Below are 18,721 nucleotides of genomic sequence, written 5' to 3' on the forward strand. Positions count from 1 at the left end.
GAGAGAAAGAGAGAGAGAGAGAGAGAGAGAAAAGGGCCGTCGAAGAAGAAAAAAAGTCCTTCTTGCGTGCGCGTGAAAATTTTGAACAACCGTGTGTATACTTCTTCGTTTTTCTTACGACGACGGCGACGGCGACGACGACGCCGTTGAGCGGAGATCGTGCGACTCGACTAGTAGTTCTGGGTTCATGTCCCTATCACGGCACATCGCATCGAGCCCTTTCTCTAAGGCGAAGGGCACTGCCTATGGCTGCTTCAGGAAATGAGTCGACACCAGCCGTAGCGTAAGCATCGAGGGTCGGAGCCGGGATGAGGTCTAGGTCACCACTCCGCCCCTGGCCCTGGCATGGTCTACGTACTTTCTGCTCGAGCGCTTACTGCACCCGCTGCGTTCTGAAAACAGAAAATACGAAAAAGATTCTTCTATGTTTCGCTAATTGCAGAAGAAATATTTCAACATCAATGTATCCCTCTGTAAGGAACTCCCTTTTCTTCTATACTAATTTTAAAAATATTATCTCGACATTTCGTAGTAATTTAATATTTGAAATTATCTCTATAATATATGTTTAATATAAACTATCTTTTAGATTCTCGGTTTTTTACTTGCGTGAGAAGTATTATAGGTATTTATTTGATTTTTGGTCTAATTTAATCCATTTTGTTGTAGCTTGATGTTAACGCGGTTAGTATTAATAACAAGCTATAATAATAGCTTCTGACGATATGATATATATATATATATATTTAAAATAATTTATATCCATGTGTATAAGGCTATCGTGTTATTTTTGCGTGCACGACACATATATTATAGTTACATTATATCTATATTATTTGACAAGAGCATAACCAGGTCATTCGCAATTAACTCGTGAATACATATCGATAATTGAACACAAAACAAACACTCATATAGTACTCTGTTATCAGAAATATTTGTCAATTTTTGCAAGTATTCTTCTTATGCTGCGTATTGTAAGGATTATAAGCTATAAGAATTAGAATAGATTCTTTATTCTTCGTGCTTCGTACTTGTGGAAGCCATAGAATCAGCTCTAGTCCTCAACCGACCGCGTAACACGCTCCAATTTGATTACGCCCGTTGATTCGTTTAGCGTATGGTCTCCGTGGACTGTGACTATCTTTGAAAAATATACATCTCTCAATTGAGAAAAAATCGAGAAATACCTCCCATCGACTTTTTTTTGCAGCTATAAATAATTTTCTCGCGTGACGCAAAAGGCTTAAGACATTATTTAAATCTGCGCAGCAGATTTAACTAATCCAACGGTAAAGCAATTGATTAAAGCATTTATTGATCAGGAGACGCGGTAGCGTCTCCGGCCATGTTCAAAAACTGAGATTATATTATAGCGACATGAAATCGTAATTGTACATGAAATAATATATTTATGTGGAAGACTTCTAGATAAATCAAGATTCTGTCGAATTTACATTGATACATTTTATTAACATATGAGAATCACGAGCATTGCGATTTTATAGAAATATACACGGTGATGAGTCGACGTTAATGCATTTTGCAGCAGAAGAGTGTGTAATTAATCGCAGCTATCAAGCTTTTCAGTACACGCGACAGCTTATGAATTAATTAACGTCCGTGGTACTCGAATTTAATTTAATTAATATTCATCATTCGCCTATTTGCAACACTCGTCATCGCAACCTGGCAATAACTGCGATCGACTGCAATCTTGAAGACATTTCTGTAAGTATTTCTGTAAGTGTCATGAAATACAGAGATAAAATTTTTAAGTTAACATATTTCAGGCGATACAAATAAAGTAAATTTTACAAAAGCATATCATTTAATATTTATGTTTCTATAGTAAATTTATTTAAACATTCAACTAATTTAAGTAATATGATTTACTTAAAAAGGTGTAAGAAATCAAATTATTATTAATTAAAATGCTTCGTTGTAATTAATAAACTATTTTTATAATAATTTAAATAGTTTTTTCAAAATCTTGAACTAGTAAATGTTTTATTGATTTAATCATAGCCATTTTATTGTCAAAGAGGCTTAAGATTTATCTCCTTTATCAAAATTTCTAGAAGAATTGATAATTTTCAAAATAAATTCATGTTGCAATACTGCCTTTTTATTTCCTTTTCTGCAATGCGGTGCGGTGTGTCGAAACGACACAAGGGATTTCGAGCAGCTTGCATACAGTCGAGCGAGAATGAAATTTGCGTAAGTCGCCTCGCTTTTGCGCGTGATTCTCTAAACTCTCTCACATTTTGACAGTCATGTTACGTGCGAAACAAAATTTAATTTTCCTGAATAATTACGCGGAAAACGCGCTCGACGAGTTTAATAATGTTTATCATAATGGTCCATTTAATGCTCATTTAAATTATTTTCAAGATCGAATCTTAAAGCAATAAAAATAGTAACATTGATAAAATTCTGCAATTCATGAATCATCCATGAATCTTAATCGTAATCGTGGTATACATAGCGCTCGCGAATTAGAGGGAAGAGTCGGAATCAAAAACAGGGAAAGGATTACTTGCGTCACTCTTCACTCTACTTCATATGCATCGCATTGATAACGAAAATTGCACTACGTCGGTATGGAAACTGCGCACAAATGTACAACATATTTACTTAATTCAGTGATATTGCATCCGTAATAGCAATGCAGTATCAGCAAAGTGTGACTGTGTGTGTGTGTGGGTGTGCGTGTTTGTTTCTATGCTTACACTACGTAGAGAACTCCTTCGACAAATAAGACAGAACAAATAAGATTCTGATTCAAAGACACAGCGAAAATTGACAACCATGTCTTCGTAGGTAATCGAGTTTCGCAGTCAACAAATTGCAATTGCAAGTATTAAATCGGTATACACAAAACATAAAGACGATCAATTTAACAAATTTTGAGAAAATCAAATTTTCTCAGAACACTTGAGCACATTTTCAATATTATATCCTTACACAAGTAAAAAATTAATATCAGTCGGAAAGCAGATCGATCTTTTGTATATTTAAATAATTTTTCGACATTAAACGTAACATTATCGACGAGACATTCGCTTGAGAACACTGACCTAATGCACCCAGTGGAAAATTGCATGGTGGAAAGATTCGTGCGCGGCCGATCGATCTGCTCGAACGCGAGATATCGTGCGTGCATCAGCTCGGCAGTGCACGCCTCTGTAGGATGTCTGCGATCGATATTTCCCGCGAGGGTAAATGGAATGAACGTTTAATTTCGTACAACGGAAGAGCCGACGTTCTCCTGGCAATGATACGCTGATCAAACGAGACGCATCTATTTGCGAAACGTCGCGAAAACGTAATCCACAAAATCACGTGTTCGTAAAGCAGCAGGATAATAATTGTCGCATTCGTTCCTTATTGGGTTAGAAGTAGTAAGGAATAAATGCGCGAGGGAGGAAACACTGCATCCACCTTATGTTTATTCGTATTTCAGGACTTGTGACTTAAGTCCGTAATCCGTAAGAGCTATTTTACAAAGCGGATTTTGCGTTCTGTGAGAAATATAATACATAAAAGGGAATTTAAGGAGGATCTCGTGAGTGGATATTTCACGCGGATTTTCTAAATCTTCCAAAGCAAAAGAAAAGTGAATCTGGATTATAAATTTACTAATTACACACACAGACTTATTACAGACTTAATGCAGTACTTTAGTTCCTGACGCACTCAATATATGTATATTGTACCTTTGAGAATTTTATACTACAAAAAAAATGCTTATGTATTAAATATTTCTTCCCTTGCGTGCTCTTTATTCCTTACACCCTCACATTTCATTTTTATAGTTCATTGTGCCACGACTCTTGCACCTGCGCCTCGATGAAGAAGGAAGGGGCGGCGGGAGCACGTTGCGCTTAGCAACAACCGCACATTTTTATGTAACCATAGAGTAGAAATCGAATTCCGCCAGGTCGACGTTGTCGCGCGTTTACACGTTCACCAAGATAAGGCTTCTTTTTTTACTCTTGAGTACACATAATGCCCGTTTCTACCAAATGTAGCTCACTTTTAGTCTTGGTTTCAACTAACTCTTCGTCTCTTTCTAGAAATTAGAAAAAGATAAAAAGCAAGTGGAGAACCGAGATTAAAGTTACTCTACATCGGTATAGAAACGAGCATTATACGTATCGGCCTTCTGCAGAGCTTTCACCCCTTCTCACGTAGTTGCATAAAACGTATGGATACTTGGCGCAATCTGTCTCTAGACGGTACCCCTTTCTTATAGCCTTTCCGGGTTAACGGACGTTATATCGAGGTCATTTAATTTCACGCGACAAAACACAAATCTCGATGCAGCGACAAGTGCGATATAACGATCCATATAGCCACTTCCGCTCGCACGTTCTACTTGACTCGGTTAGCTATTACCGAAATACGTATATGATAATGAAGTAAAGAAACACGTTTCTTACTTCTCGCTATCTCGAGGGTATAACTCTCTGAATTGGTTCACATTCGATTCGAATACAAGAACGACGTCATCAGACGATTCGGTTTTGTTAAAGATTAATTTTCTGCTTATTAAATTTCTATTTTTATTTGTAAGTAATGAAAATTAATAGGAAAATAATTTTTTCCCGATTTATAAAACTCTTGTACATATAAATAAAAATACACACACACACACACACACACACATATATTGTAGCTTATATATTATAATTTTATCTGAAATAACGATGACACAAAACAATAACGTGAAAATATGTCAAACGCAGCTGATCTAATTTTTAATTTACGTACAGCTTGCACAGCTGCAGCAGCTTTTCTGCACTTAACACCAATTTCAGCCTTTTGCGCAGTTGTCGATATCAAACTGCCTGCTTGTAGTAGTGAATTAGTTTTCGCCGAAATCATAACCGCATTTAACACGAACGAGTGTTAAATCATTCGCCATCTGAATTAGCGGAGAAAAGAAGCGTTAATTGTGATTAGAGTTAAGTGACGTTGATAGCTTCGCGAAACTACGACGCTCGATCGTGATGATAAACACAGCCAGGAACCACCCTCTACAAACTTACCTAGAATTCGTCGATTTAGAGTGAAGTTCGATTTATTTGCAGAATTTCCTAAATTAATATTTTAGAGTATAAAATGTTTTGTCAAAGCATTAAAATTACATTGGAATTAATAAATTGAACGAATGAAACGTTGCCCCAGCGTGCGCACAGAGTATCGCGGAGATAAAAAGTTAACAGTCCAGGTAACGGACAGTATTTTTTAACAGTTTCTAGTAAGTGACAGCACGTGAACACTGCGAATGATAACAAAGAAACAAACAAGAGTCACTGTTTACTTTATCATTTCGAATTCACCATCTTGCGAACTGACGCGCAGAAGAACGCAAAAGTTCCGCTCTCAATCTGCTTCACAGACATTGTTTCTTGCTCATGACAGCCGATATCATTATTGCAATATTGAACTTATCCACAGTGAGATACTCTGTGCACAGTGAATCTTAAACGACTAATGACGCAAGCCTAACGAGCAAGGTTTTCACGAGTAAGCGCTGAATCGAAGAGACGCATTCAGATGTAACTAAAATATTTCGAGATGAGACGCACTTGAATACGTAACGCGCGAGTTATGTCAATGTCGACTGTATACCTAATGACGTGCGGGATGAAGGAAGTCATGACGACCGACCGAAAAAGATGAGGCTGACCGCGACACAGACGCCACACAAATGAGACTGAGTCTCCGCCGCGATCCTCGGTAACCCTCTCTCTCCTTCTCTCTCCATCCGCCGTCCTTCATCACTACCCTCCTCCTCGTAACCCTCCTCCTCGCAACCCTCCTCTTCGCAACCCCTGACCGCCTCACTAGCGCTTGAACACGCCGCCACCTCCCGTCAGCAATGGGGATTGAGGGAATTCTCGAATTTTTTACGTCGAGTACGCCGAATCAGATTGAATTTTTTGGACTTGCACTCAATTGCCAAATGGACTCTCCTTGACTCGTTACTGATATTAAAAAGCTTTGGATGAGGAGGGGCAAAAATTGGCCAAGGATTGCAAAATCCAAGTCAACGTTAAGAAGTTTTAAATAGATCAAATATGTCGACCAAGAAATGTAAATGAAATAATGACAAAAAATAATAGCAACTACGAATAATTATAAATGCTGCAGAAAAGTTTGGAAGCTTTTGATATTTTTGTGTCCCATGTTTATTTCTTTAAAGAGCAAATTGAAAAAATAAAAAATAGGTTATCAGCTAAATCAATAAGTTTCACTTTAAAACAATAGCCAACAATAATTCCTAAAATATTGGTACATACACAAAAAAAACACCTATTTAAAAAAATGCTATTTATGTACAATTGCGACAATTTTGTATATTTGAAAGAGATTAAGATTTTAAAAATTGCACGTTGATTCCAATTTAATTAAGCTCTCTAATTTATTAGATATATAAAAATACTCAATCTATAAAAAGAACGTAAAAATCCGGCAAATAAAATATTTATACGATACCTTAAATAAAACTGCTTATACAATGTGTGCTTGAACCGCCATTGTACTTATTTTATTCGTAATACCTACAATTTTTTGGACTTGTTTCAGCGATTACTTATTTCATCCTATCCATAAAAGTGTATACCATCACCATAAAAATACATAAAAACCACCACCGACTACGTTCAGTTTCTATCGCTATCTTTCCCTTTCTCTCTCACTCACCGTCTCTTTCTCGACGTCCTACGTTCCCCGACCGTCCCGCTTCCACCCTCGCCGGCATCCCCTCCATCGGGACTTCCTCCAAACTCGTCCCCTCCATCGCGTACAAACCCCTTGACAGCAGAGATCGCGTGCACGAGGGCGCATGCACTACCCTCGAGGAATCAATAGACTGTCCCGGTCACGTGAATCGCGAGGTGGAGGAGGATAGATAAAGGGGTAGAAGGAGAGAGGGATTGAGAATCTAAACGAGCCAAGAAGGGAGGTCGGAGGGAGGGAGGGAGGGAGAAAAAGGGGGGAGAAAGAGAGAGAAGCAAAGAACGGCCGCTGGTCGCGGAGGGTTGCCCGAAGGTTTGTTGACGATTATACGCGCGTATGTGGGTAAACAGCGACACGAGTCCGCCCAATGGAAATGTATAATGTAAGCATTTCTCTCTATCGCGAGGAGAGTGAAAGGGCATGCGAGGAAACGATGGGTAGAAGGACGATGCTTACTGCGCTTTATTTCTGTGTAATAAGATACCTCGAGCACGAACGGTCTCGAGACAAATTTACGTCTTAACCGATACACCGAAGTCAAAACGAAGTCAAATAACAATAGCCGTCAGAGTGATCGCTATTTCGGAACCACGCAATTGACATTAACGCTTGAAATTATGATGTTCCGTACGTTGTGTTCCAGCGAATCCACATTTATATTCATTGCTCTTCATTTCCATTTTCCATTGATTATTTGCCCGCCCCACGCATCATCCTGAAATATACCTCCGACGATTCCTTGTATTTACGTTTGAAATACGAAAAAATTATGATATATTTCACACAGTATTTGCGGGGCGAAAAGCTATAAATATTGTATCTCGAGATGAAAAATATCTTTCTGTATATGTCTGTACGTAAAGTATTTTTTTTTTCAAATGTATAAAGTGTATATTATTTGCATAAAAATCTTTAAAAAAATGACTTATAAAATTCCTATTTTCGACATTTGCCGACTTTTTATATCCATGATGATTTACACAAAGTGGAATTATAATTTAATTTCACAAAGTAGAAACTGAACCCACATCAGGGAATCTCGCTTACGAATTATTTCTCTCTTAACTGCTTATATGAATATATTATATAAAATCCTATTCGTTCGAAAAATGTATAATTTAATTAATTAACTATTAATTGATGAATACAATTACTTATTCATTTAATCACTTTACATTTCTATGCTTTGTGATTGAAAGATTAATTTATATGAAAGCATAGCTTATAAAGTGTCTCAAAGTCGCATTTTCTCGATTTATCATAAATTTCCTGTCTTTTGAATTGATTTATGTATGAAAATTTCTTGTAGAAAATTTCCAATCGAGGCTCCAACATTCCAAATCTTTTACCAACTTATTGAATAATATTAGAGAGCTGAAAGCATTTTGCGGCTTAAGTTACGTAACGGTTTGCACCACGTGGACGTATATTTTAAGCGTAATTCTCTATGCAACGTCCGGCATCGATTGCGTTCGAAAGTGCGTAACTTTTCGCGAGGGGATGCGTGACCTTCAACTTCAAATCCTTTCCCCGCAGGAAGGGATTCTCGGCCCTCCCTATTCATCCTCGAGACCCCATTAAAGCCAACGAATCCCATGAATGGAGTGACTTCACTCCCCGCACCATTCTGGGATTCTATATACGCAGCAATGCTTTTGCGTCGCGTAATATTTCCTGGGGTTTTATCGCCTTTCACATTCTCTGTTTATTTCAGCTTCTAAAGAAAATATCGCGAAAACGTCTCCAGAAATTTTATACATTTCAGAATATAATCAATCTACAGAGACTGATGTAACATATTATTATTATAATTTCGAAATGTCTCAAAACACATTTTATCATTCTTCGATCATTTTCTTGTCAAACTATAACATAAAAAGAGTAATGGTTTTTCGCTCGTAAATAATAATTCATAATAATAAAAAAATAACAATTATTGGGAATTGTTTGATAAAATTATTTGAAATATAAAATATCGCGAGAATTCGAGAAATCTTCGCTAAATAATCTATAAAGATTGATGCGATTTAATATTATATGTAATTAATTATTATAATTCCGAGATATTTTAAAAACACATTGGATTAAAGAAAGTCAGATAATATTTTCACCGAGCTAAAACAGAAAAGAGCAAAGGTATTTCGCTCGTAAACACACACACAATATTAATAATAATTTATAATATTAAAAAATAAAATCATCGGGAAATGTTCAATAATATTACCTGACATACAAAAATTGCTCTCTTGAATGAATTATAGCTAATCAATAAATAAATATAGAGAACGCTTACAAAATATTTCTTTCATCCTCGAGAATGAAAGGTCATAATGACCATGTATATTTCAGTATGTACAAAGAAAACAGGTGTTTGTCGTAAATAATTTTAATTTACGAGAGAATACGCGATATGTTTTTATTAATTTCTTATTAAGACTTCAATAAGTTAATTGTTGCCTCTGTGATTTTAAATACGATTTTAATTTGGCAGATGATAATAAATAAAAACACAAAATTGAACAAGTTATAACATCGAACTATTGATTTTAAAACACAGTATAAAGATATGTAAAGGCCATATGTAAAAGTCAAATTTCAAATTAACAAAAATTAAGTCAAAACATAAAAATATATATACTATATTAAATTCGTTAGAGTCATGACAAAAAAACGCAGTAATATTAAAAAATTGAAACTATAAACTGATAAAGATAAAATAACGATAAAACAGGTGAATGTTTTTCATAGAAACAAAAAAAACCCAATTAAAATAAAAAATACGCCCTTAATCGAGTAATTTTCCGCAATTTTTCTTCTTATCTCGCGCTGACGTGTTACGGTGTTACATATTCACGAAAAAAACACCTTGTTTCACCCCGAAGCACACTTTGCCGTTCCTTGTCAGCGAATGTATTAGTGATGGGAATAGAACACGTGCGGGCAATGACCCCGCATGCAACGTTGCGCATATGCACGTAAACTAGCGAGCGCATGCATATATCCGCGCATATATGCACATGCATATACCGTCACTTGAATAGCGAGCTTTTCGTACTACAGGTATTTATCGATTGTATAATACATGATGCCTCGCGATACAAGATAATGAGGAACGGAACGCGCGAGATTACTCATCATTTATCAACATTTAACGCGCGCGAGTCTCTTTTGAACGTTCTATTATTTTTTTCTCATAATCGATATCTACGAGCCAGAAAAGCACGAAAAATAACGTTGCGTCATCTTTTCTTCTCAGCACTCCTGATGAAAAGAAACCGTTCAGGTTATTGGGGATGGAATTATGAATTTTCTGTATTACGTAAAATGAATTTGCGGCAATTTGTATTTAGAAGTTCCAAACCGCGTGGTAGTCGCTCGTAAATTATTACGAGCGGTTATGAAGCGATTTCAAACATGTGACGCAATGGTAGAAATTCAGCCTAAAATTGTTCAACACATTTGCGTAACATAAAAATATCGTAGCAAAATCACGGAGAGCCAATTTTTCTATCTTCCTTAATCGGGCGTATAAATTAAATAAAGTCGAAACATTTACACGGATCTTATGAAGAACTCATGTAAACTTGAGTGAATGTACTTAAGTATTTAAAATGTATACAACAACAATAATAATTGCAATGTTGCTTTCAGTAGCCTCTCACTTGTCTTATTAATATTCATCTTAAAGACCTTAAGGCCGGAATCAGACTACGCATTGAAGAATGAGATTGAAGATTGAAAGATTTGATGTTTGACCAATCAAAATAAAAGGACTCAAAATTTCTTTGTCCTCTCTCATTGGTGAAATTTTAATCTTTAATCTCAATCTTCAATGTATAGTCTGATTCCGACCTAAGAGAGAGAGAATCTAAGAAGTATCATATTGTTCTTTCATCTTTTAAGGCATTTGTTTCCTGCACCTTTTGTATTTTGTCAAAATCAATAAATTCCGAGTTTTTTCTCTCTCGTTAACACAACGTGTAAAAAAAGAAACGCTAGGAAAATCGAGATGATCTTCTCGCGGAGAAGTCGTAACAATTTATACGCTTTGTCGTCGCGGATTGTCAATCGTCGGCGCGAGCCAGTTGTCAGCGAAGTGAAAGGAATGCCGCGGACTGCCGCAGAAACGCAGAATCGCATCCAGGTCGAAGATGTGATCCGGATCGATTTCACGTCCCGAGACTGATGAGAAATATCTCCGGAAAAGCGCACACTGTGCGAAATTTTCCGCTTATCGCGTTGGATAGATGATACACAATCGCGTGCAGCAACTTTGATATTATATATATGAGAGGATAACACATCCGATCGATATCAGACTTCTTATCGAAATAACACCGGGTTCATCGTCGTTCGCGATTCAATATAACAGTGTCCGTTTTGTTTGTAAATAAAAGATGTATAGATTGAAAAAAAATATGCCGCATTTATGGATCCATTCCGTATTTGTTTTTTCAAGTGAGTTTTTTTTTTAAAGTAGGTGCGTGACTTATTAGCAATTAATAAAATGTATTATATAAAAAATATAATTTTTACACTAATATAGCTTTTTAAAAATAACGTTATCGATAAAAAGAGAGAGTGATTAAATATATTATTGTAAATAAAATTCTAAATATATTATACGCTAAATGTGATATTATAGAATATATAATTATCATAAATTAAATATATATATTAAATACTTTCTAAATTTTTTTGAAGTAGATTTTCACTCTAGAGAGCGAAAATAATTAAATCGGTCTTCAAAAAGAACAGCTCGATTTTCGATTTTTATAGTGAAGGGGTCGATTATGTATCTTGAAACAAGGTGAGAATTAGAAAAGTAAACGAAATCACTGGGTGCTGATCAATGAAATTACAAATATGCCAATTGCTCGTTTTTGTAATTTTCACCTCATTTTAAAATACACAATCGACCTCCCGGAGATTTTACTCTTTAGAGAATGAGACTCACTCTAAAAGTTTTAAAGAGTAAATATACAAAAATTAGATATACACACACATATATATATATTAGGCTTATATACACGTATATATTACGTTCAAAATGTACACAGTGTAACGTCATCAACATCAAGAACATTATTTCGCAAGAGACCATAAAAGCTTATTAAAGCAAAACGAATTATGCGTGTCATCTATTCGTACCGTTTGATGTACAAAGAGATGCACAAAAAGTATAAAATAAAACTGAATGGACGACGCCAATCGACAAGAGCCGCGACTGCATTTCTATGGGTTTTGATTGCACTATAATCGACTTTTCCAGTGCCATTTTATTAGCGGCGTCAATTCACGTATAACTTCATATTTATGCAGTACTCATATCGCGCGTATATCCGTAAACGCGATTAAAAGAAAGATAAAAGAACGGTTTTCCGGGAAGAGGACGACCGTTGTACAAATAAATGATACCTCGGTCCGTTGAAAAGTCACGGCACCTCGCCGACTTGGCGTTGCCGTGTCGCGCGTAAACGTTTGCCGACGTCGGCACTTACCTCGGACAGCGACCGGACGGGCGGAGACGAAGCGTCGTCGCGGATTCTCCGCGGGTCGTACTTTGCGATGCACACTTCCACTTGACTCGCTCAGCAACGACGAACGTGTCGCGGGGACGCGGCCTGGCCGACGAAGGGATCGCGCGCCAGCGTCAGCTCCATCATCCGCGGTGGCACATCGCCACCGGCACGGGACGCTGATCGATAATAACTCGAGGTCGACGCCGAGGAGCGCGAGACGTCCCGGAGTATCGAGATATGTACGCGCGGAGATCGCGCGCGGAGGACTTCCGAGAATTGAGAAGGAAAGAGAAAATAGAAAGGGAGGAAAAATATAAATATGTATACGCGCGAGAGCGGCGTCGGGTGCGTGCGTGCGTGCGTGTGTGTGCGCGCGCGCGGCTCGCACGACCACGTTCCGCGGACTTCGACAGAGCTCGAGCGCAAATCACTGCGAGAGGCAGAGCGATGCCGGCGCGGGCGCGCGTTCCGCCATATTGTCGCAAATGCGTGTTTTACGGGGGACCGACTGCTACTCCCGTAATCTGACTAGCAGCGGCGTCGAGAGAGAGAGAGAGAGAGAGAGAGACCGACCGACACTGACCGTTCGTCCGTCCTCGTCTCCGTCGGTCGCTCCTTTATCGACGCCACCGATGGAGCGCTCGATCGATTCTCGCGTTCATTGACCATTTTTTTTTTTTCTCTTCCTTCCTCCTTTCTCTCGAAATGAACCTTCGCTCGTCTGGACAATCCCCAATTTTTTCGCATAGCTCGGAAAAAAATGTAATTTCATTTTGTAATTCGCGTATCGTTATTGAATTAAAAGATATACGTTTTGAATACTCTATTTGTTATTTTTATGCACACTCGTAATTTCTCGGGAGTGTTTCACATTTATCGCTTTACACACTTATCACTTGACACGCTTTTTAAATCGCTACGTTTTAAACAGAGCACAATTCTTGACTATTTGAATCCTGCGGCATTAACTATATACAACAACCAGAGATCCACGAAATTGGATACTGTGATTGGTCGAGGTTTGGAATGTGTTTAAGGTCGAAATCGGACACTACGCGAGATTGAAGATTGAAATTTGATTAATGAGAACAAAAAGAAATGTTAGCTCGTTCTGTTTTAATTGGTCAAATTTTAATCTTTAATCTTAATTTTTAATGCATAATCTGATACCGACTTAAGAATAAGATTAAATCTGTTCGTTTTGCTTAAAATTTCAAAAAAATTTTGTATATATTTGAAAAAGAATTAGATGCATTAAAATAATACAAAATAATTTATAAGGCTCATGTGAATAAATCAATAAAAGAAAAAATAATAATCGCCATTGTGAGCCGATAAAAAAATTTTTATTTGATAAAAAATTTTTATTTGACTATTATAATAATTTGCGACTTTCATAATATTCAACAAATTGATTTTTAATTCTTGACATAATTATTCTTTTATAGTTTACTGCAGTTTAATGAAGCTTCACAATAATTGTATATAGTATTATTGACACTATCAATTCTTGACAGTCATGTGAGTTTTGTAATTTTATAAAAATTTTATTTGACTATTATATAATAATCTACATATATTGGTTTTTCTTAAACTTTTCAGTTAAATTAGCATTTATGTAAACAAGAATTGATGGATGAACGACATCTTCATGTATTGCGATTAATAATATTGTTTACTTATATCGATAAGGACTCGAATGTAGGGTTGAAACGTTGATATACTATTGAATTTTATTATATTAAATTCGAAGTTACATGCTTACATCTTATGTCGGCTCGCAATGGCGATTATTATTTTTTCCTTTAGATGCATTAATATTTATCTTGATGAGACTTTACTGTGATCAACAGAAAAAGTAGCTTTGTAAGAAGACGCGCATATTCAAGGTTAAGAACAGAGAATAAGAATTTCAATCTATTAAAAACTATTTATTTCACAATGTATAATTTCTAATTAGATTCCTTCACTATTTTTCTAATTGTGTTTAGCCCTTAATTGTATAAGCAATATTATTTTAAATAATAGGAGAAAACATGATGAATTTTAAAATATATCGCGAAAGTTGATAGCCAATCAGACTCTTGCTTTTCTGAGCAATTCCATTGGTTTGTGTTCAAATATTTCGTTCAGTTTCCATCTAAGCTGCGTTCGGAAATATCACCCGAGTACCCCTGAGTAAACCTGGGTGATATTTCCGAACGCAGCCCTAGTGTTGCATAGTCCTGGACAGAGAGAAACTCCTGAGAGAGGACATGACGGCCTAAAACTTGTAACCGCAAAATGCTGCCACGCACTACTGCCCTCTGAAGAAGTGGATGTAAACTACATGCAAGATCCACTATTCTTAGGATAACGCATCTAATTTTCAAGACTGATGGTAAGTAGATATTCGCGGTTCGTATAATCGTATTCGAGCTACATAAAATGTAGATCAGAATAAATATTCTTCTCTGCAATTATATGTATGCTTACTTCCATGCGCGTGATGTTTATTATTAAGCTTAAAAGTATTAAAAAGTTGTATATTACACCCAATTTTTTTATAAATGTGTTAAAATATATATCGCGCGTGTTTATATTTTAAATAAGTTATATATACATATACCTATATGATCCCGGCAATTGATCGCTTTAATGTACTTTACTCTTGTACGCGAGTCAGCACAGCCACACTGTGGGTCGAATTTTTTGACATAAACGGTGAATAAAAAAAGTCGAGAATAGAGCAAAAAATTAGCAAAAAGATAGCCCTTCAAGAATATGTACTTGATTTTTCATTTGCTGCTATTGTTTTTTGTGGCTGTGCCACAGCGACACTGTGGGTCGAATTTTTTGACATAAACGGTGAATTAAAAAAGTCGAGAATAGAGCAAAAAATTAGCAAAAAAAATAGCCCTTCAAGAATATGTACTTGTTTTTTCATTTGCTGCTATTTTTCTTTGTGGCTGTGGCACAGCCACACAGAAAAATAGCAGCAAATGAAAAAACAAGTACATATTCTTGAAGGGCTATTTTTTTGCTAATTTTTTGCTCTGACTTTTTTTATTCACCGTTTATGTCAAAAAATTCGACCCACAGTGTGGCTGCGCTAGCTCGCGTAGAATAAAGTACATTAAAGCAATCAATTGCCGGAATCATATATACATATGTATATATAACTTATTTAAAATATAAACACGCGCAATATATTTTAACACATTTGTAAAAAAAAATGGGTATAATATACAACTTTAATGTTAATACTTTTAAGCTTAATAATAAACATCACGCGCATGTAAGTAAACATACATATAATTGCAGAGAAGAATATTTATTCTGATCCACATTTTATGTAGCGCGAATACGATTATACGAACCACGAATATTTACTTACCATCAGTCTTGAAAAGTAGATGCGTTAAGCGGGGAGCACAGACTTTTGCATAACGCATAAAGCATGTGCATAAGGAATTTCATTGGCCCATTTTCTTATGCATGAGTCAATGGACCAATCAAATTCTTTATGTATATGGTTTATGCGTTATGCAAAAGTCTGTGCTCCCCGCTTTATCCTCAGAATCCTAAGAAACTATTCAGTGGATCTTGCATGTAGTTCACATCCACTTCTTCAGAGGGCAGTAGTGCGCGGCAGCATTTTGCGGTTACAGGTTTTAGGTCGTCATGTCTTCTCTCAGGTTTCTCTCTGTCCTGGGTCATCATACATTGGCGTCGATTTGCGTTCGTTGCAGTTCATTGGCGTCGCAAACGTTTTTGTGCATTCTTCCGATGCGAGCACGCGACGTGGGTTCTCGTGTCTTTTCCGTTTAGGGTTTCAAGATGGTAAGTCAGCTAGAAATCGCGAAATCTATTTAAATCGTGCATTTACGACGCGAATCTGCTTAATGCACGAAAAAAATTAGTAGTGTACGTTTTCGTGTGTCAGATGGTATATTTATTGAAATGTTAAATGCGTTTTGATGTTTGGAAAACGACTATGAAGTTGCGACGTGTCACACTGCTTCGTTTCGATTTCTTCCGATAATTTCTTGGTATTTTTTAATGGAATCTGTGTGGTTTCATCGAAATTGTTCTATTACGATACGTAGAAAACTATATTTTCGCCCAAATTAAAATTACTCCAGTAAACGGAATGAGTATTGACTAACCTAAATTTGGACCTAACCTAAATTTTCTAACAAACACCGTTCGTAATTTTTCGCTCTAATCACATGGATAGCGTTAAAAATTTTACATTAATACAAAAATATAAATTAAAGTGTTACATTTATGTGCCAAGAAGCTTTAACTTAGACTTGCTTTCTGTATTTGTATTTTGTGTAATTATAGATTTAGATTTTTTTCAGTAAAATATTTATAATTGTTTCTATGAATTGTATAACAATGTTGTTTATATGAAAAAATTGCTTATCTTCGAGATATAAATGAATTTTGCGATTTGGTTTGTAGAATACTATTTTTATCTAATTAATGTTTGACTATTAAATTTTATTAATCTTTAATTATCATTAATTTTTTTAATCAAGAAAATTTTTACCATTATAATTGTATTTAATTTCAAAATATTTTGATATAAATTTTTTTATATATAATAAATTTGATATAAATTTTTTTTTAGGCTCGTGGTCCAAAGAAGCACCTCAAGCGTCTTAATGCACCGAAAGCATGGATGTTGGATAAACTGGGAGGTGTATATGCTCCCCGACCATCTACTGGTCCACACAAGCTCAGGGAATCACTCCCTTTGGTTATCTTCCTCCGTAATAGGTTGAAGTATGCTTTGACAAATTGCGAAGTTACTAAGATTGTAATGCAGCGCTTGATCAAGGTTGATGGAAAGATTCGCACTGATCCCAATTATCCTGCTGGTTTTATGGGTGAGTGTTTTTAGTATCTCGTGAGTGTCTACTTAATACTACAAATGTTTCAAAACATTTGATTTATCAATTAGAGTAAAGAATATTTTATTAATTGACTAATTAAAGAATTTCAAAGCATTTGTAGCATCATTGTGTATCTCATATATGCTGTAATTTCTTCATTTTTATGTTATAAAATGTTTGATGGTAGTGGGCCATTATCGAAGTTATGGTACTTACAATATCAAAAGTAGCATAATCAAAAAATGGCCAATAGTAAAACATGTTCTTCATAAAGGTCACAGATTGAATTGTATATTCCTTCTGTATTACCCAAGAAATGCACAAAAATATTTTATAGCATATGTACAGATATAATTATAAACAAGCGTGAATTAATATTATTGTGATCTGTTTTAGATGTTATTACAATTGAGAAAACTGGTGAATTTTTCCGCTTGATCTATGACGTTAAAGGACGTTTTACTACCCATCGTATTACTGCTGAAGAAGCTAAGGTAATTATTTTAATATTGCATACCCTTTCCATCTAAAAGGGGCCTTATCGAAGCTATGATACTTATAATATTAAAAATATCATAGTCAATAAATGGCCAATAATAAAGAAAATTCTTCTTTAAGGTCACAGATTGAGTTGCATATTTCTTCTGTAGTACCCAAGAAGAATACAAAAATTATATATTGTACTTTAATATATATCTATAATATGATGTTATATTTTACAGTACAAATTATGCAAGGTAAAGCGTGTCCAGACTGGTCCTAAAGGAATACCGTTTTTAGTAACGCATGACGGTAGAACAATTCGATATCCTGATCCTGTTATAAAAGTTAATGATACTATTCATCTTGACATTGCCACTAGCAAGATTTTAGATTCCATCAGATTTGATTCTGGTAATTATTTGTCTACAAAATTAAAGAAATATGAATGTATTAACGAGAAAAAATATTGATCGTAATTTTCCTTGGTTGCTAGGCAACTTGTGCATGATTACCGGAGGAAGGAATTTGGGTCGCGTTGGTACTGTTGTGAGTCGTGAACGTCATCCTGGTTCTTTTGACATTTGCCACATAAAAGATGCTCAAGGACATACTTTTGCCACGAGGTATTGAAATAAGATTTATTTTTAGTTATTTAATTTGCTTTGTTCGTTGTATGTAATGTAAATTGTTTGCGTAGGTTGAATAACGTCTTCATCATTGGTAAAGGCACGAAGGCGTACGTAAGTTTACCAAGAGATAAGGGTGTGAAACTGTCGATCGCTGAAGAACGTGACAAGAGATTAGCAGCGAAGGGAGTGAATTAATAAATGTACATTTTCAAGAAAACATGAAATAAACCGAGATTGACTTGGTAAATCTCTCCATCCTCTTAGCGATGATTTTCATTATAATTTATTGTTAAAAAACAACAATATAATGCCAAAAAAAATTACCATCATTTTCCCCATCTCTTTAAAATTGCGTAAATTTACAAAGTATTTAACATTTGGAACATTTTGTTCAACAAAACCCAATAGAAGGAAATTGTATGTAAAGCGTACATCGTATCTATAAATTTATATA

At 35.7% G+C, this 18,721-nt stretch overlaps 1 protein-coding gene across 1 annotated transcript; it reads left to right on the forward strand.

Moving 5' to 3' along the window:
- Positions 1-16,052: 16,052 nt before the first annotated feature.
- RpS4 (ribosomal protein S4) lies at positions 16,053-18,530 on the forward strand. Its single transcript, XM_018552218.1, has 6 exons — positions 16,053-16,094; positions 16,891-17,149; positions 17,552-17,649; positions 17,878-18,049; positions 18,132-18,261; positions 18,336-18,530. The coding sequence occupies exons 1-6, from the start codon at positions 16,092-16,094 to the stop codon at positions 18,460-18,462; spliced, it is 789 nt and encodes a 262-aa protein (XP_018407720.1). The 5' UTR covers positions 16,053-16,091; the 3' UTR covers positions 18,463-18,530.
- The last annotated feature ends 191 nt before the right edge of the window (positions 18,531-18,721 follow it).

Source organism: Cyphomyrmex costatus, unplaced genomic scaffold (genome assembly GCF_001594065.2).
Source record: "Cyphomyrmex costatus isolate MS0001 unplaced genomic scaffold, Ccosl1.0 scaffold157, whole genome shotgun sequence".
In the NCBI taxonomy this organism is placed as follows: domain Eukaryota; kingdom Metazoa; phylum Arthropoda; class Insecta; order Hymenoptera; family Formicidae; genus Cyphomyrmex; species Cyphomyrmex costatus.